The 18,720-nt window shown below is 49.0% G+C and overlaps 7 protein-coding genes across 7 annotated transcripts; 6 read left to right on the top strand and 1 right to left on the bottom strand.

The window, feature by feature from the left end:
- Window positions 1-144: 144 nt before the first annotated feature.
- K444DRAFT_528036 (uncharacterized protein) lies at window positions 145-2,336 on the top strand (the record flags this gene model as incomplete). Its single annotated transcript, XM_024874680.1, has 7 exons — window positions 145-564; window positions 629-672; window positions 726-858; window positions 925-1,428; window positions 1,480-1,833; window positions 1,906-1,980; window positions 2,037-2,336. 7 exons carry the CDS (start codon window positions 145-147, stop codon window positions 2,334-2,336), a joined length of 1,830 nt encoding a protein of 609 aa, XP_024737542.1.
- A 1,478-nt stretch (window positions 2,337-3,814) lies between these two features.
- K444DRAFT_663031 (uncharacterized protein) lies at window positions 3,815-4,977 on the top strand. Its single transcript, XM_024886772.1, has one exon. It carries the CDS (start codon window positions 4,097-4,099, stop codon window positions 4,838-4,840), a length of 744 nt encoding a protein of 247 aa, XP_024737541.1. The 5' UTR covers window positions 3,815-4,096; the 3' UTR covers window positions 4,841-4,977.
- Window positions 4,978-5,318: 341 nt separating this feature from the next.
- K444DRAFT_612371 (uncharacterized protein) lies at window positions 5,319-6,878 on the top strand. Its single transcript, XM_024880120.1, has one exon. The coding sequence runs from the start codon at window positions 5,494-5,496 to the stop codon at window positions 6,814-6,816; it is 1,323 nt and encodes a 440-aa protein (XP_024737540.1). The 5' UTR covers window positions 5,319-5,493; the 3' UTR covers window positions 6,817-6,878.
- A 444-nt stretch (window positions 6,879-7,322) lies between these two features.
- K444DRAFT_560628 (MCM-domain-containing protein) lies at window positions 7,323-10,730 on the top strand. Its single transcript, XM_024876906.1, has 4 exons — window positions 7,323-7,724; window positions 7,773-8,654; window positions 8,701-9,968; window positions 10,016-10,730. The coding sequence occupies exons 1-4, from the start codon at window positions 7,394-7,396 to the stop codon at window positions 10,598-10,600; spliced, it is 3,066 nt and encodes a 1,021-aa protein (XP_024737539.1). The 5' UTR covers window positions 7,323-7,393; the 3' UTR covers window positions 10,601-10,730.
- A 1,702-nt stretch (window positions 10,731-12,432) lies between these two features.
- Window positions 12,433-13,143, top strand: K444DRAFT_528083 (uncharacterized protein; the record flags this gene model as incomplete). The annotated part of the gene is made up of 1 exon (XM_024874685.1): window positions 12,433-13,143. A coding segment is annotated over one exon (711 nt), but the record flags the coding sequence as incomplete, so codon positions are not given.
- Window positions 13,144-13,560: 417 nt separating this feature from the next.
- Window positions 13,561-14,612, top strand: K444DRAFT_588656 (sterol desaturase; the record flags this gene model as incomplete). The annotated part of the gene is made up of 1 exon (XM_024878068.1): window positions 13,561-14,612. One exon carries the CDS (start codon window positions 13,561-13,563, stop codon window positions 14,314-14,316), a length of 756 nt encoding a protein of 251 aa, XP_024737537.1. The 3' UTR covers window positions 14,317-14,612.
- A 69-nt stretch (window positions 14,613-14,681) lies between these two features.
- Window positions 14,682-18,702, bottom strand: K444DRAFT_588652 (calcium-transporting ATPase type 2C member 1). Its single transcript, XM_024878067.1, has 4 exons — window positions 18,071-18,702; window positions 16,820-18,023; window positions 15,436-16,773; window positions 14,682-15,384 (listed from the first exon to the last, which is right to left on the bottom strand). The coding sequence occupies exons 1-4, from the start codon at window positions 18,248-18,250 to the stop codon at window positions 14,843-14,845; spliced, it is 3,264 nt and encodes a 1,087-aa protein (XP_024737536.1). The 5' UTR covers window positions 18,251-18,702; the 3' UTR covers window positions 14,682-14,842.
- Window positions 18,703-18,720: the final 18 nt, after the last annotated feature.

Below are 18,720 nucleotides of genomic sequence, written 5' to 3'. Positions count from 1 at the left end.
AAGGTTACACGAGTCGTTCTCAACAGTCAACATGGTTCGCTAACTTCCTCAATAGATGCTTTGACGTCCAGCCACAAATGACCGACCCCGGCTAGAATTTGTCCCCACTCTACCTCCCCAGATAAGTGGCGTCGTCGGCTATCAATGTTGAGCTATAGGCTAAAGAGAGAGCGGAAGGCGCGGACTTTCCGACGAAAACGCGACTCCATCCCCTGGCTCACAAACGCGTGGCCCCGTTCGTTCTTCGCCCACCATTCTCTGACGGGGAAAGATGACGTGCCAGCTGTTGAAGCAAGAAATCAGATCAGTGGCTTTCAAGATAGGCTAACTAACTTTTTGCAAGAGTCCACAGATCTAGGTTTTCCGAGTGAGGCTGATGGGGTCAAGAGGTACTGCGGGAACACCAGCCTCAAGGATATTGAAGCTGGCGTTGGAGATGCTGGGACAAGGAGAGCTTTATGGATCGATGATCGGAAGAACAACATTCTATCTGGCTGCGGAACTCCGAGGCTTTCCAATGGTTGGATGACCGCGGCTGAGGGTTTAAGATACTTGGGTCAACCTGTATGGCTTGCCAGAACGCAGCCTTCCCTTGATTGGTCCATTTGCTGACATTGTTCTATTCCAGAGGTACAGCCTTGGGCAAGAGCCAGATGCGGAGCGGCGTCTTGTGTGAGTTGCTTGAGGTACATCTTTATGTCTGCAGATCCCTAACTGTCGTGAAGGTGCGTCGTTGACTTGACTCCCGACTTCATATGTGCTTTAGCTGCTACCGCCCCATTTCATCATGTCCCGGTCCTTCGCGATGCGATGTGCAAGCACGTTGGCTTTAAGCCTTCAATAATGGTCCATATTTCTGTAAGTGATATCTTCCTTCGCTTTCTAGGATCTATTGTCTATCCTGGTACTTACTATACGGCTTAGTCGGATGGAATGTCTAAATTTCAGATGGAATTCCATCTGCCCTTCTTTGCTCTAAGGAAATCTCCTCGCCCAGAGGACTCTCACAAAAAACGCTCCATACATAGTATGCGGAAATGGACGGATGTCTCGCTTACAGACGGAGAGAGTTCAGCGGCAGGAGGCCAGGATGTGTACCGAATCCACGAGACTCAAGTGTCATGTGTTGTGTACGGCCACGGCGAATGGCAGTGGACTGCTTGCGCTTTTCTAGATAATGCACATGAGTCCGGGGACCTCTACGATGACGGAGAGCTTCATGATGGGGATGGCGAAGACGGGGAAGCCGTAGTGGATCAGAAGGTGGACGGATTTGACGAAGATCCTATTGCAACAGGTCTCCATGTAAGTAAGCCAATTTGGAGACCCCGACAATACTTTACGAAAGCTTTGGAGGTAAATATCAAAGAAGTCGGTCAAGAGTGGCAAGAGCTGATTCATAAAATGGAGTGCGATATAATTGCATATGTATAAGTCCTGCCATCAGTATCTCTCATTTCAAGACTGACGCCACCACAGAAACAATCGCATACATTCACGTACTGCAGTGCATCTCAAAACTCGAGCGAACCGTCGGAAGAAATAAAACGCTCTTTCAATTGGACTCTAGAGAGGATGCAACAGCTCGGCACGTTCATTAACGTGCTTTCGGGGACCCTCAACCAATGGAACGCATTTGCTTCGCCGGATGGGGGAGATATCGACTACTTCTCTGACTTGCAGCATCCTTTTCCCAGCAAATCTCCTGAGTCCCAAGACAACTGCGCCGCTGGCAGGTCGCTTCGTGCGATAAAGAAGACCTTTGGAAACCTGCAAAATCTTCTCCAGAAACTTGAGTTATTGAGAGACGACCTAAGCAGAGACTTTGAAACAGTGAGTGGAAGCTTCCTTAAGCCAGCCGCAGCTTCGACAAGGAAGATATCTCGCTGACTATATGGTTTTTAGCTTACACTACGCCTTTCCTTGGAAGGCCGCGATGCAAACAAGCATGCCTCATTTACCTCGACATTTCTAATTTGGGTATATCTCGATGAATATGGTCAAATGCGATGACTTTGCTAATTCGCTGATCTAAGGTGTTATATCCAATCACGTTAACCGCATCGATATTTTCTATGCAACCGTCAGTCATACCGTTTGGTCTCACCCCGTTTTGGTTTCTCATCACTATTTTTATTCTTCTTGTCGCAATGTGTGTCATTTATTGGCTTATGAAGAAGTGGCCTTCGTGGCAAAACGAGTTTGCGGTTTGGAGGAAGACAAGACAGCACCTAGAAGAAGAAGAGCCTTCTGGCTTAGAAAGGGAATACCGACAGTCTATATTGAATATTTTTCGCTCCAGAGCATCGGGCGATGAAGAAAGCCTAGGGATGTGAGCAATATCAGGTACAAGGGATACGGGTTAAATTAAGTTACATGAAAGTCAAAACAGATTATGATGTTGAAGGTGAATGACTAGCTTGCTTATCCGCCGGAGAAATTCAAGCCGGAAATGGCGCCTTTGTTGACGTGCATCGGCATGACTGTGGGCCGTTTTCTCCAGAACTCGAAAGAGACGCACGAGAAAATCACGGCTGAGATTGATGCGGGCAAGCTCATACCTGATATCATACGCGGCTGATCGTTTTTGTGGCGTTTTGTTCCAACTTGTGGTTGTGTTCAGCTTCTTTGGACAGAGGAAGGTTAGAGATTGCATTACCTGGTAATTAAGGCTTTTCTGCAAAGTTCTCAGTTGGCAGCCACTATTCGGGGCTTCTCAACCACATTCTGCATTACTGAGATCATCTGGTTCTAGAATAGGGTGGGCAAGGAAATCACAAGAATAGAGCGTCTAAGGGGTCGGGATAAATCATGAAGTCAACCAACCGTCAAAGTCTCAGCCGCCCCAGAAGAGGTGTGTCAAAGGACTTTAACCAAGTCGACTTGCACTAACAAAATCAGGCAGCGCAACACCCACTCACAACACCCGCTTGTGCTTACGCTTTTAAAATGAGAGCAAAGGTTTGGATGGCCAGGGCAGCGAAAATAGAGCACGCAGGTGGCCTTGTTTTCCTCTCGGAACTTGCGTCGGGGCAGGATTGCCTCCAGAGTTCTCGCTCGCCATTACTGTCGTAGCTCTTATTGTGAAGGAAGAATGCGCAACGGCTCCTGGACCTGAGTGTTGCGCTGCCCAATTTGATTGGTGGGAGCCGACTTGGGGAACCGACTTTGGCTGAAGTCTGTCAAAGGCATCATATTTGAACATTTCCCACCTGTCACTACTTAGCATTACTTACCTCGGATGGATGGATACAAACAATGTGTCAAATGAGTGTAGAGTAGAGTAGAGCAGAGTAGAGTAGTGGGACATACTCATACTCTACTCAACTAATTAGAGCGCTACTCATACTCTACTCGTATTCTCATCAAGCTAATCACAAATATTTGTGATTAGTATGAGTAGTATGCACGTGATGATCCACGTGATATGCTGGCCTTATTAGGTAAAGCCCCGCCCGCTCTCGCTCCAGCACTACCTCGCCCCTTCAGGCGGTAGCGTCGCCATGCGAGCCAAAGGTCTGGCAAAAATCAAGGTTCCGAGGAGGACAACTAGTTTACTATTATACAAAATTAGGATTTAGCTAGTCTTACACAAGCCCCAGTTTACTTTACTAGGGCTGCTTAATAGGTGCCTTTATTATTTGATAGTTATTAAGCGAACCATAATCGTTCTAGTCACGTGACGGCTGCTTATGACTACTCATGAGTATATACTCTAGTCTACTCATATTCTACTCACGCTACTCATGAATATTCACGAGTAGTATGGTAGTATTAGGAGTTCTTTGACACACTGGAACCGCCCTAGTCAAGACCCAGAGTACCTGTTTGTTGGTACCGACGGTCCAAGCCCCTATCCTGACTGAATCAGTCTAAAATAAAATTCACTGCTTCTAAATTTTTAGATTTCGCAAGTGAAGCCACAACTTAGATTTCTTCACCTAAAGATTCATCGAATAATTCACCAGCACAAACACTACCCCCTTCGAACAATTCAACTTCGTCGTCCTCGTCTATCGCCAATTTGCCCATCGACCATGGTCTATTATCATCATCAAAACAACCAAACCTCATCGACTCATCCATTGTTGCCACAATGACAAATCTTAATTCCACCGCCGCGGGTGTCCCAGGCATAATCTCGACCACATCCACCACCTACGGCTCGCTCGCAGCGACACTCGTCCTCGCCTCACCTCTCATCGTGAGCCCTGCAATCAGAGCTATCCTCTTCAAGAAGAAGTCAGTGAAAGCACAACCCATCGTGAACTCAAAGCCTAAGAAGAAGAGGAAGGCGCATAGGGGAAGGCGACACTCTAAGAAAATTGCGGAAAAGGCAAAGGCAGAAGTGGTGTTGGAGGTGAAGAAGGCGGCCGAGGAGGAGCAGGGGATGAGCCTCGAGATGGCGGTTCAGCTGGCAATGAGATCGCAGATGGAGATGTCAATCGCCCATAATGCCAGGAAGGAGAGTAATAGGCAGAAGGGTAAGGAGAAGTTTACGAAAGGATTGCCAACAAGTAAGACGCAGGCGGGATGGAGACAGACTGAGAAGGGAGAGGAGATCGGGGAGGTGGGTATGGATGGCGTTGTTGGGAGGGTGGAGGTTGATGGGAACAATTGGACGGAGGTTGTGTCGAAGAGGAGGGGGAAGGATATGGCAGTCACTCCCTCCTTGAGTGAGGCGGCGACTTTGACCGAGACAGCTGTGAGTGAGGAGGCATCTTTGAGTGAGGAGACAGCTGTGAGCGAAGAGGAAGGTCTAAGTGAAAAGGCGGCTGTGGTTATGGAGGCAGGTGTGAGTAAAAAAGTAGCTGTGAGTGAGGAGGTCTGGTTTGAGTGAGGAGTGAGGAGTGAGCGAGGCGCAGAAGAAGGGAACGCGAAACTTCTTTCACCCAATCCCATGAGTCGGAGAGAAGAATACGCGAAGGAGGCGAGAGAGTTTTCTTTTGGAAGACAGCGCATGTTACCGTAGAGCAGCAAGTCAATACTTGAATTTGGATAACACCGTCAGGTCTGTGTTGAATTTATGTGATTATTGCATTTGATTCGGCGTCGACGTCCGAGAAGTTTGTTTCACCTCAAGCGAGACTCGGTTACACCTCGACCGTTTCATCGATCGTTGCTTTTCTAAGGCTCGAGGGAGCCAACACGATAAGAATCTCCTAGGAGGCGACACCGAAAGTAAACTAAAAATATGAACATTTCTTTAAAATCTCCCGACATTTTGGATTGTGAAAAAGGGGTGAGTTCTCATGTAATTATCCTTCCTGATATCCCCACCCCGCCTCGCTTCTGCACCCCACAGATCACCGACTAGGGCCAACCTCAAACATCAAACATCTCAGAACATCCTCAGCATGTATCACCTCACGCACGGCCAAGCCCATGCCAGCTTGCCACCATGGCCCACTGCTCGAAATTAAATCCTAAGATGGATCCATCTTCCGTCCCAAAATCATCGCACCGGACGATTGATTCTCTTTCCCGATCAAAATGGTCTCTCGTCGATATGCAGTCGTCGTAGGAGGAGTTCTTGCATCCATCTGGCTCTGGCTAGCCTTTGACAGGGAAAGCATCCCCGCGCGGAGAATCTGGTACGGTCCGTCCAATTCCAAGGCCGGCCTCATTAGCCCCTCCATTGACGCCTTCGACTTTCCTCCCGTGGATTCCGAGGAAATGCGAGCGGTCTGCTCGTCTACGAAATGGAACCAAAGCCTGGTGTTCACGTGTGACAATAACCACGGCGGTATCGGCCATGTTCGGAATTCGATCTTGAATTGTGTGAGGTATGCAATTGGTGCGGGAGGTGCTTTGGTGCTGCCAAATATTGCATTGAGGGATGAGGACGATCTGGGGCATGATCATGGACATGCGGAGAAGAGGCATGGGCCGGGGAGAAATGGGATGGAGTATATGTTTGATGTGAACCATTTTACAGACTCATTGAGGGTGTCTTGTCCGGATTTGTTGCTCATCAGACATATGGAACAGACAGACAGTTCGCGCCGGCGAGGTCTTCTGCCCGAGCACTTGTTTACCAATATTCCCACAAGCGGGCTGGAGCATCCAGAGGAGTGGCCAATTAAATTGGAGGCCTGGATCGAGGAATATATGCCTTCGTATCCGGAGAAAGAGCCGATTATTATTGATCTCGAGCAGTCGTTTCTGCATTATCCGGCACATTCAGATGGCCACAAATTCGCGCACACCTTTGGCAATATCCTCAAATTCCGACCAGATGTTCGACGCCTGGCAACTACAACGCTTAATAAGTTATCAGAATGGTACGATATACCGTTGAACGTCTCGGAGCCAATCATGAAGCCTTCATTTATGGGCGCCCATCTGCAAACCGACAATCCCTTCCTCGAGGAGCGCCACAACTCAGGCGTAGCATACGCCCACTTCCCCAGCCAAACGGCAGCTTATATCGAGCAAGCAATTTCCGCCAAAATCCCACTGATATACGTCGCTTCCGGCAACCTCCCTGAAATCCACAAATTCGGACTCCAAGCTACGGCTTCCAAGATGGCTATTACGCATAAGGAGGACTTGCTGAAGGACAAGGATATGGATGCGTTGGAGAGATTAAGGTGGGATCAGAGGGCTTTGGTGGATTATTTGGTGCTGTTGAAGGCGCAAGATTTCGCTGGTGTCGGGCATTCGAGCTTTTCGTGGCAGGTGGTGATGACGAGGCATGAGGGGGGTGACAAGGGGAAGGGGGTCTTAGAGAGTGATGTTTGGAGTGATGGGCTTAGTACGCTGTATGGTGTGCGGAGTAGTTATATCGAGTCGAGCGAATGTATGTGGTCTTGATGGAACACTGCAAGCCGGAGTTTGGTAGGAATTTGACAAGAGGCAATTGGTAAGGACCTTATGAGATTTTGATCACGTGATCGGCTTCTTGTGACATGGCATTGTGCCGTTCCTTGGACCAAGGATATGCTATTTAAGTCTGAACTGAACTGAAGCGAATGAGCAGCTCAGAATATATAAAGCTGTACCAAAAATCATGGAACATCGCGGCAGGAGACCACCTTTGGGCAGAGCCGGCGAGCGAAGGAAAATTTACCTCGTAGGTCTCCCAGTTGTTCAAGAACATTGTGAACATTTAGAAGTATAAGCATTGATATGTGAACATGCGAACTCATGACTGCCTCGGTCCTTCACTTGGGGACATCTGTTCAAGGTATTCTTGGACATTGTGGAGCGATTGGTTGTTCGCAGCCCCTTTCCTGAGAAAAACGCGCTAGTCGACGCTAATGCAGACACTCTACGCGCTTTCGACGCGACACGCGACGCAAAACCAAAATCTCCTCCCACTTGAACGTCCCACCTCCTTCAAGGACATCAATCGACATTGTTCTCAACCTTTCAAGAACAATTAAACGCAATGTCGTCCCCATCACACCGTCGCCAGCGCAGCTCCCAATCTGGGACTCCAAAGCGTACATCGCAGAGGAACTCTTCTGCCCTTCCTTCAAGCCCCCCTGATCCCGCAGCCGCTCAACTCCAGAATGAAGCATCATCCTCTGCAGGAGGCAAGACTCCCCGACGCGGTGTTCCATCTTCCTCGCCGATGAACTATCGCTCATCTCCAGCTGATATTGCACGAGCAAACCGCGAGCGAGATGTCTCCTCCCCTCTTCGACAGATGACCAATACCCAGACAACAGGGGATGGTGACCGCACTCCAAGAGCTAGCGCGAGTGGCCTCATCGGTGGTGTGTACACATGAGATCTCCTCAGATATGGATGCTGACTGCCATCAGAATCGTCTCCCATCCGATATGCGTCGAGCTCAAGCCCTGCACCTCGCCAACAGACCAACAATCTTCACAGCGACAGCAGTGGCCTCTTCGTCCGCTCCTCGCGCTCCGCCGCCGGCCCAGGCTCATCGCTCAATATCTCAAGACGAGGTGATATCAATTCGGACGGTATCAACACACCTCACTCTCGACGCCGCATTTTCATGGATGAGAATGGCCGAGTTGTTCGCGAGGTTGCTTCAGAGGCTCCTACCTTCTCCAACCTTGATCCGACCACATCCGACGCACAGGCGATGGGAGGAAGCTCTACACTTTGTATTTGGGGCACCAATGTCTCCATCAACGATACGCTTGCCACTTTCAAGGACTTTTTGCGCAATTATACCAAGAAATACCGCATGTGGGCTGATGGCATGTCTGAGGAGGAGACCGATGCCGAAGAAGATTCCACCACCAAAGAGTATGCTCAAACCATGCAAAACATGTTGACTCTAGGTGTCACCAGTCTTAATTTGGATTTCCGCAACATGAAAGCATACCCTCCTACCAAGAAACTCTGGCAACAGGCACAAGACTATCCCCAAGACATCGTCACTCTCATGGATCAGAGTATCAAAGACGTTATGTACGAGATTGCAGAAGCAGAAATGGCGAAGCAGAGACAATCCCAAAGCTCTGTGGGCCAGTCTTCACAACGCAACCGAGTCATGAGCTCCGAGCCTCCAGTTCCCAGCTCTGACCGCGATGAGCCAGAAGCAACTCCCCGAGCAGAGCCGCTGGATCCGAACGAGATCGATTGGTGCCAAGAAGTTCAAAAGAGATCTTACCGAGTTCGACCCTTTGGCCTGGATTCTACCGTAAACATGCGAGATCTCAATCCTTCTGGTAGGTTCCCGTCCCTGGATGCACGAGCCATACTGATTCAATGTAGACGTCGACAGGATTGTTGCAATCAAAGGACTTGTTATCCGAACCACACCCATCATCCCCGATATGAAAGATGCATTCTTTAAATGCCAGGTCTGCAACCATACAGTCAAGGTCGACCTTGATCGTGGCAGGATCTCGGAGCCTACCAAATGTCCTCGGCCCATCTGTGATTCTCCCAATTCCATGCAAATCGTGCACAACCGGTCTGGCTTCATGGACAAGCAAGTCATCAAGCTGCAAGAAACACCAGACTCAGTCCCGGCTGGTCAAACCCCGCACTCGGTTTCAATGTGCGCATATGATGAACTCGTAGACTTGTGCAAAGCCGGTGATCGTGTTGAGATTACTGGTATCTTCAAGGCTGCCGGCGTTCGAGTCAACCCACGACAACGCACTCAAAAGAGCATCTTCAAGACCTACATTGATGTTCTGCATATTCAGAAGGTCGACAAGAAACGCATGGGAATCGATGTCTCAACCATTGAGGAAGACTTGTCTGATCAACTTGCTGGCAACATTGAAGAGACTCGAAAGATCTCTGAGGAGGAGGAGGAGAAAATCAAGGCCACAGCTGCAAGACCAGACATTTATGATCTTCTTTCTCGATCACTTGCCCCCAGCATCTTCGAAATGGACGATGTCAAGAAAGGCATTCTTCTTCAATTGTTTGGTGGAACAAACAAGTCCTTCGAGAAAGGAGGCAGCCCGAAGTATAGAGGAGATATCAACATCTTGCTTTGCGGTGATCCGTCCACATCGAAGTCGCAAATTCTACAATACGTCCACAAAATTGCGCCTCGTGGTGTATATACAAGCGGAAAGGGTTCTTCAGCTGTCGGGTTGACTGCGTACGTCACCAGAGATCCCGAGACTCGCCAATTGGTCCTCGAGTCTGGTGCACTTGTTCTCTCAGATGGAGGTGTCTGCTGCATTGATGAGTTCGACAAGATGTCAGATGCCACTAGATCTGTCTTGCACGAAGTCATGGAACAGCAAACTGTCTCTATCGCTAAGGCTGGCATCATCACAACTTTGAATGCTCGCACCAGTATTCTTGCATCCGCCAATCCAATTGGCAGCAAGTACAATCCCAATCTTCCTGTCCCTCAAAACATCGACCTCCCGCCTACCTTGCTCTCTCGTTTCGATTTGGTCTACCTGATCTTGGACCGTGTTGATGAGACCAATGATCGACGATTGGCACGCCATTTGTTGAGCATGTACCTGGACGATAAGCCTCAAAGCGCTGCCGGCGGACAGGAAATCTTGGTAAGACGTTTCCCCCGCAATTCAAAGCCATAACTAACAATCACCAGCCAATTGAGTTCTTGACTTCCTATATCTCCTATGCTCGCACCAAATGTCAACCACGCATCAGCCCCGAAGCATCTCAAGAACTTGTCAGCTCCTATGTCGAAATGCGCAAGCTGGGTGAAGATATCCGCGCTGCTGAACGCCGAATCACGGCAACAACCCGTCAACTGGAATCCATGATCCGTCTCGCTGAGGCTCACGCCAAAATGCGCCTTTCTGAGATTGTGACCAGGGACGATGTCCAGGAAGCTGTCAGACTCATTAAGTCTGCTCTCAAGCAAGCAGCCACGGACTCCCGAACCGGTCTCATTGATATGAGTCTGCTCACTGAGGGTACGAGCGCTAGTGAGCGAAGACGAAAGCAGGACCTGAAGAACGCGGTGTTGGCATTGCTTGATGAGATGACGAGACAGGGCCAAGCTGCTAGATACAGCGAGGTCGTGAAGAAATTGGGTGAGCAGAGTAGTATGCCAGTTGAGGGCAACGAGTTCGCGGAAGTAGTGCGTATTCTCGAGCAAGAGGGAGCCATTATGGTTGTTGGTGAGGGTGCGAGGAGAGCTATTAGACGGGTTACTGGTGTTGCTTAGAGAATGTTCGACGCTGGATTGGGATAACATTTCCTTGGCTGGCGTTAGTATATAGTTTTCTGGTGCAATGGGGACGGGAATGAGTAATGATAGATTAGTAGCAATGGTTATGAAGCAATGCACATCAATTCTCTAACTTTCGACTGTTCTAAATGCGAATGCTTGTTTCTGCACTGACTTGATATCGAGCTTCTTGCATTTCGCGAAGTACATGGCCGGGTTCGCTCTCCGGAACTCGAAATCCGGTGAACATTATGCCGCTGGCGGATACTTCGATCTGGATCTGAGGAGTTAGCGTTTTTAGTTAAGCAGGCTATGGCGGAAATGATGAAAAGTAAATAGACATGGGAGAGAATGCTGGGAACTCGCGACAACTTCTCTCAAAACATGGCCCGTGTTGTCTTAGAAGATACTCGCAATGCCAGACTCTATTAGAAATGTTGGCCGCCGAGAGTGAAAACAGAATTGTCTCTTAAGATTCACCATAGGTAGCCTTCAGATCACCGTACACGAGGTAAGCCCAGAAAGTTGGCGCCGGGGTCTTCGCAGCAGTAGAAGATAAGCTCTAGTTTTGAGAGAAAGATTTGAAAGTGACTGATCCTCCGTAGGAGTTTGCGTCGTCGTAATCGTTGGCCACCAGGAAGGTAGCATCGTTGATTTGGAAGATAATGTCGTATCCTGCAATTTCAACACCTTGATCGCCGCTCTCGTAGTAGTTCGAGTCGTGCTCAAAACGGATAGAGTCTCTCTCGGAGTTGTTTGAATTGTTTCAGAACACTTGGCGTCTGCCTTGTTGCACGACAGGAACTGCATTGCGTTTGACGATTGCAGAAGGAAAAATACTCGGGGAAGTGGGGATCGTATACCCCATCAAGCATTATTTCTGGAATCAGTTTGAACCTTTCCGTAACTCTCTGTCCCTTTCATTATTAGACAAGTCAAGAATGAGTTCTTCCACTGCGACATTTCTGCCAATCCAGATTCGCTTAATTTCGGCTAAAAAGGGGCATCGTGAACTTTTCAGAGAAGTGCGATTAGACCTTCCAGACTTAAAAGTTTATACATGTCCTTGCAATGATAAGCACCATTAAGAATATCAAATACTTACTTTGGTGTTTGCTTCTTACGTTATTCACTTTGAAGGTTAGCATGTTTGAATGGAGTCAACACATGCATTTGCAATTCTATCCGTAAAACCCTGTTTGAGATATAACTAGGTGATTTCCAGTAAATCCCGTTATCATAGATTTTAATTCCAAGACGTAGCTCCGTTTCGAAATCTGGAAAGTCACGTGGCATCTCTGCATATCTGCGAAGTACAGTACCAACATCTCTAGCAGAGGGGCTTCACAGGTGATATCCTGGTCTGCCAAATCAAAAGACGAACCACCGGTTCCCTCGACTGCTCCCTCACAGCATTTGTCTATCCTAGTATTTCATGTGCTTTTCGTTGCAACAGCTACCAAGTATTTAATTCGTTGTCTGGAATTCTCCTCTGATGCCGGGATGTAATCACTAACGCACCGACTAGTATAGGAATCTGCACTCTCGGCTTTTGAACCATCCCGATGCGCGAGCCCCGCTTCAACACCCTACTCTTCACTATCTTCACTATGGTGAACTTTGACTGGCCAGAAAATTGAGCACTAGAGTCCAATGAAACTCCGTTTGGCCCGTGGTTTTCCACAAACGGATCTTGGTTCAAGAAGAAGGCCGATAGGACGACCCCCTCAAGCTGCAATATGGGTTAACATAAAAGCCTTCGTTGTGGTGTCTTAGACATCACACATAGAGCTCATGCACGAGCTCAGGGATTCCATCACTGGCAAGCTCCTTCCCCCCCTCTGGATCTCCAGAAAGCCGTGGTAAAAGCAACACATGTGCAAGGCCTTCCTGCCGTCCGACACGCCGTCAGTTTCCAAGGCGCAGTTGATCTGCTTTCTTGTGAGCTCGACGGCCCCACTCATTCCTTCATCTACAAACCGGCTTCAGATCAACACATCGTGCCTGCTAAACGAAATAATGCGTCCCACGGACCCACGCTCACGGTGTGCGCATCTCAAACACGAGAGGGTGATGAGATGCAAGTCAAGTTCCACAACGATCTCCTGGCAAAGAGAATGTTGTTTGATTCGACCCCCAGACAGCCGTTGGGCCTAGGGAACGATGAGAGTAGAGTCGGGAATGCGTGTCGGTCTGCGAGGGATATGTGTACAGCGGGGATTTCAATGATGGTGGGATCTGATTCCTCTGGACAGGTTAGAGGCTCACAGTTTGGGTTGGGTGTGTATATGGAGATTCTTGCTATGATTCACAAGGCTGGGATTGTCATTGATGTGTTGATAGGCGCTACTTCATTAATTGCGGATCGCTTTGGCTTCGATGATAAGGGTAGAATTGAAGTGGGAAGAAACGCTGATTTGGTGCCTATTAAGGGTGATGTCAGGGAGTTTTTGGCAAAGGAGGAGAACCTTTGCTTGCCCATGTGTGGAGTGTGGAGAGATGGAGTGGCCCTACATGTCTACGAGGATGTCGTGAATTAACTTTGTTGATAATTGGAGAAGATCAAATAGGGTTTAATATCTCGGGACCTATTCTGGCCTGGTAAAAGTCGCTTAAAGAGGGGTATGGAGGCGAAAAGCCTCAAAAGGGGGTGCGATTGGGCTTCCGCTCATGGTACGAACCCTTGAAAAACAATTGCATGTCCATGACTACCTGCCCTCTCCTCGAGTGATAGAAATTCTTCTGTCTATATTCGTGATGGTTTTGGATGTTAATCATGTTTGTTCGACGGCTTGCTTTAAGGACCCGTGTCGCTTCGTGCCGTGCTACATAGCCCCTCATTCCTCAGGAGCAACCTCGGCAACGAGTGCAAGACACATGACTGCTGTGACAAATACTTGAAGATGGTTCCTATTTTCGGGCCTTCTCGAGTTCAATTCGTTTTGACCTCATTCATCATGGCTACTCTGTCCAATATCTGGCAATACCTAATTGTGCACTATTCCGCCTCAGTCCTCGAATTCGTCGGTACTCTCCTCATCCAAATATGCTTCTTCTGGCTTCCTGCTACAGTATACCTCACACTCGACTACATTGCCCCCTCATTCTCCCAAAGACACAAGATCCAACCTACCCCCAAACAGCCCACAACTGCTGAAATTCGACATTGCGCCCTCATCGTACTCCGGAACCAACTCATGTCAATACTCCTGCATCTCCTTTTACTCTACCTCAGCACCACTCTAAATAGCCAAAGTTCCCTCCGTGTTGACGCCACACTACCCTCATTACCCTCGTTCGTCCGTGACATCCTCCTCAGTCTTCTCATACGCGAAGTCCTCTTCTACTACACCCACCGTCTCCTACACACACGTCCTCTGTACGCCCGGATCCACAAACAGCATCACCGCTTCACAGCACCCGTCGCTCTAGCAGCCCAATACGCACACCCAATCGACCACTTGTTTGCCAACGTCATCCCCATCGCCCTGCCCCCGCAAATCCTGAGAAGCCACATCCTCACCAACTGGGCGTTCCTGGCCTTTGAACTGTTGGAAACGACGACTGTGCATAGCGGGTATGATTTTCTAGCCGGATCGGCGAAGAAGCATGACTTGCACCATGAGAAGTTTCTGGTTAACTTTGGGAGCTTGGGGTTTTTGGATTGGGTGCATGGAACAGAGAAATTGGGGAAGAAAATTGCTGCTGATTGAAGGAATGCCCCTCCCCTCTCTTTTAGATGGATCCCCTAAGGGCTTACGTCATATGAGTACGCTGCAAAGATTGAGGGTACTTACTTGGCACTACGGGAGAGGAGGGACGGGACGTTCAAACCGTGGCTGGGAGAGAGAGGAGATGCGAGAGGAATGGACTAGGCAATTATGGACATCGAGAGAAGATTGGGGATGACGAGGAAGGAGTTGTCTGGGAAGCATGAAGAGAGCCGGATTGATAGATAAAACAGTCCAGATATCAAGACCTTATATAACGCAATAAATAACATAACAAGAACTTGGAAAAGATGGAAAGAGATAAATCAACGAACCAGCGAACTTTCGGAGATTGAGAAGGCAATGGTGGTAAAGGCGGGGCTGGGAATCTATGCGCGCTTAATTCAAACTATGTATACAATGCCTCCACCTAACCGTATCTTTTATTTTCTGTTTATCAACACTTATTTCCTCTGTCCTTACGCCGAAAATGCACATCTCCGTCACCCAGTCATCCGCACCCACCCAACTAAACAACCTGGCTATACCCACTCCCCAACCTCCTCCTGCCCTTGGACTTCCACCACTTCCTTCCCTCATCCACCCAGAACACAGAACTAGTCAACACCACCAGTCCCAAAAGATCCCAAATCCCCAACGCCTCAGTCTGAAACACATCCTGCAGCCATGGGAAATAAATAACCATGACTTGGCCGGCCAAACTTAAACTGACCGCCCAATTAAACAGCGTGTTACTGAACAGCCCCACCTCTCCCCGTAACACGGACTTTGATTCCGAGCGGCAATTGAGGGCGTTGAACATGTCGAAGAGCACGAAGCAGGTGAAGGTCATGGTTGTGTCTCGTTTTGTGATTTCGCCGTCGGTGAGCATTTCGTGCGTGTACACGGCCATCGTACCGAGCATGATTATGGATGCTGAGGTGAGCACGCGGGTGATGAGGGGCCAGGTTAGGACGGGGGCGTTGCGTTTTCGTGGGGGGCGCGTCATGACGTCTGGGTCGACGGGTTCGACGCCGAGGGATTGGGCAGGAGGGCCGTCCATTATGATGTCTGTTTTCCATTAGAAAGGCGATGGAAGGGGGGGGGAGGGGAAATGCTCACTGATCCACAAGATCTGCATCGCGTTCAAAGGGTTCTTGAACCCTAGACACGTGCAGAAGAAAACCAAGCTGAGTGCAGCGGCGCTGGTGCTCAGTTGGAAAGTAAGGAAGTTTTGGATGTTGTTGAAGATGCCTTTGCCTTCTTCGATGGCGTGGAGAATCGTGGAGAAATCGTCATCCGTCAGAATCATGTCTGCAGCTTCTTTGGCGACGTCGGTTCCTTGGAGACCCATTGAAATGCCAATGTCTGCTTTCTTCAGCGCGGGTGCATCGTTCACACCATCTCCAGTCATGGCAACGATATCACCTCGGGCTTGTAAGGCTCGAATGATTCTCATCTTGTGGTCTGGGCTTGTCCTGGCGAAGATTGATGTGTTGGCAATTGCTGCTTCGAGCTCTTCATCAGACATTACATCGATCTCATCACCTCGTAGGACTGGCTTTACGGCCACTGAACTTGCTGTGTGTTCTCGAGGAGTCGCGATGGCCATTCCAAGCTTCTTTCCGATAGCCAATGCCGTGGTTTCAGCATCACCGGTGATCATAATGATCTTGACGCCTCCTCGCATTAATCGTCGGATGGATTTCTGAACCCCTTTTCTTGGCGGGTCGCTCATTCCCACAAGTCCAGCGAACGTGAGACCTTTATAAACATCTTCGTTGTGTGAAATCAATGGCTCCGCCGTTTTCGTCACTGGTGTTGAACTTCGACTTTGCGTTATTGACTTAGAGTGTTTTGGGACAGGACCACTGGCGAAACCAAGAACTCGGAGACCTTCCTCAGCTAATTTTTCGGCTGCATCCAAAGCCTCTTGTCTTCGAGCAGTATCCAGAACAACCTCTCGCCCATCTTTCGTTAGATAAGTATCGCACCTTTGTAATACGCGATCCACAGCTCCTTTGATGTATGCTACTTCCTTTGAGCTAGAGATCCCATCGGGATTTGTATCGCCAACAGTGACACCCATCCATTTTCTCTCTGAGCTAAAGGGGGTTTCTCCCAAGCGATGACCGAAGCCATCTCGAACATCATGTTCCTTAAACCTGTCAAGCAGGTCAAGCATAGCCACGTCTGTGGGTTGTCCAACCCATCTACTTCTGAATGTTCCAGAGCGTCCCTGGGTCGATGACAAAATAGCCACGGATGACGCTGACTGTGGCTGGGCTTGATTGCGGGTGAGGCGTCCATTGTTCGCGACATTGCCAATGCGGAGAATCCGTAACGTCACGGGATTAGGTTTTCCTTCTGTTGCCTCATCAATTGTATCCACGTGGATAGGCGCTTCAGCTTCAAAGTACCACATTTTGGTTGTAGACATGTGGTTCATTGTAAGTGTTCCTGCTGATTGTCAGATGTGCTACCGACCAGATGAAAGCTAACATACCTGTTTTATCACTACATACCACATTGACAGATCCTAAAGTCTCCACACTTGGCATTTTTCGCACAATGGCATTGTGGCGAGCCATTCTATGCACACCCAATGCCAGGGTGACCGTCACAATAATAGGAAGACCTTCCGGAATAGCTGCAACGGCCAAAGATATCGAAATGGTAAAGATCTCCAAAAGACCCTTTCCTTGAAACCATCCAACCAAGGATATCACTCCAATAATCGCAAATGAAGCCTGGCTTAGTTGTGATCCAAGAGAGTCCATCGAAAGTTGGAGAGGAGTTCTTGGACTTTCCGTCTCTGTGACACTGGCCGCAATGGTGCCAAAATGAGTGTTCCCTCCAGTGGCATACACAATTCCTTGCCCATGCCCAGACCTAACCAGGGTACCCATGAATGCGATATTTGTCGTGCTGTTTAATTGTGTGTCCGCTCCAACAGTACCACTGCCTGCCGATGCGTACACAGGTGACCCAGGCGGCTCTAAACTCGATGCGCCTCTCTGCAAATATGCATTTGTGTTTCTGCCTTTTGCTTCTGCTGTGATCCTCACAGGCTCGTTTTCTCCCGTCAAATTGGATTCATCGATCGTTAAATCGGAGGCTTTTGTAACCCGAATATCTGCAGGTATTCGATCTCCGGTCGTAAATATGACCAAATCCCCCGGAACCAATTGTGCTGCCATAACCTTACTCGATATCGCCTCGACCTTTGCTTCAGAGTCATCCGAAGATGACGAATCCATTAATGCTTCACTCTCTTGGGGAACTCCGGTGGTTGGTGGCCATGTTGGTGTTCGTTGGCTGGATGTCCTCGACACCTCCCCTCGAATGAGATGTGCATGGTTTGGAACCAAGTGGCTCAGGGCCTCTATAGATTTTTCTGACCTGTATTCCTGTATAAATCCTACCGAAACGACGATTGTAACCGCTACCGCAATGCTGATCGCATCATCTTTATTCCCAACCAATACCGATGCGCCTGCGGAACATAGCAGAAGGACGATGAGGGGCTCTTTAAACTGTTTTAAGAATCGTAGCCATAATGGTTCGGGCTCTTCGTGGGGAAGTTCATTGGGGCCTTGGTCGTGTAATCGAGAGAGGGCTTCGGCGGGTGAGAGGCCGGTGCTCAGCGAGGTTTGAAGTCGCTCAGCGGTTTCGGTTGGAGTGAGGTTTGAGAACTCGTCTGCTATTGACTGCCTGGATGTCAGCTCTGATCTGGTACAATGCGCAAGAGACGTACCTTTGCGACGGACGAAGATGACCGCGAATGTTGTCTGCTGCGGGAGCTAGACCTGTTCCTAGATCGAGGCCGCGAGGGTGGTTCTGAATTGGCGGCATTGATGGTTGGCAGATTTGCCAACGGTAGTAAGGTCTGTCCCGGCCCTGGACTGGCAGACCGTGAGAGGCGTGGCCAAGCCATCGAGCGTCTCTCTGGTATGTATAACGAGCAGCAGATATGCTGTCGTTGAGCTGGGCCTACCGCTGAGGCATGAAGTGGAGGTGAATGTTCAATGTACAGAGTCGGAGTGGGACAATGGTCGTCTGGAAGTCTTTGATTGTATGCGATTCCTTTGTACAATGCAACGTAGAACGAAGGCGAAATCCTTTGCAGTCGTCGTCAAATAAGCTGGACCCCAATTAGCCTTACGTGTCCGCGACTTCATCCACAGCAGTGGGTTTCAGCACTGGGTCTGCGGCGAAGGCGTTCGTCACCCCTGCTGGTGCAGGATGTCCCTGAGAGTGGTCTGGCCTTTTGCGGGGGTTAAGATTTCGAAGTTCTGGGGATTTTGGAACATTCTTGACTATGGGTTGAAATCCAAGAAAATGTTCAAGTAGACTTATTTATAACTTTATTCGAAACGGCGGGTATGCATGCATATCACCATCTAC

The sequence above is a fragment of the Hyaloscypha bicolor genome (assembly GCF_002865645.1).
Source record: "Hyaloscypha bicolor E unplaced genomic scaffold K444scaffold_58, whole genome shotgun sequence".
In the NCBI taxonomy this organism is placed as follows: Eukaryota; Fungi; Ascomycota; class Leotiomycetes; order Helotiales; family Hyaloscyphaceae; genus Hyaloscypha; species Hyaloscypha bicolor.
The sequence above is the reverse complement of the archived record's forward strand: the minus strand, read 5'-3'. Positions and strand labels throughout refer to the sequence as shown.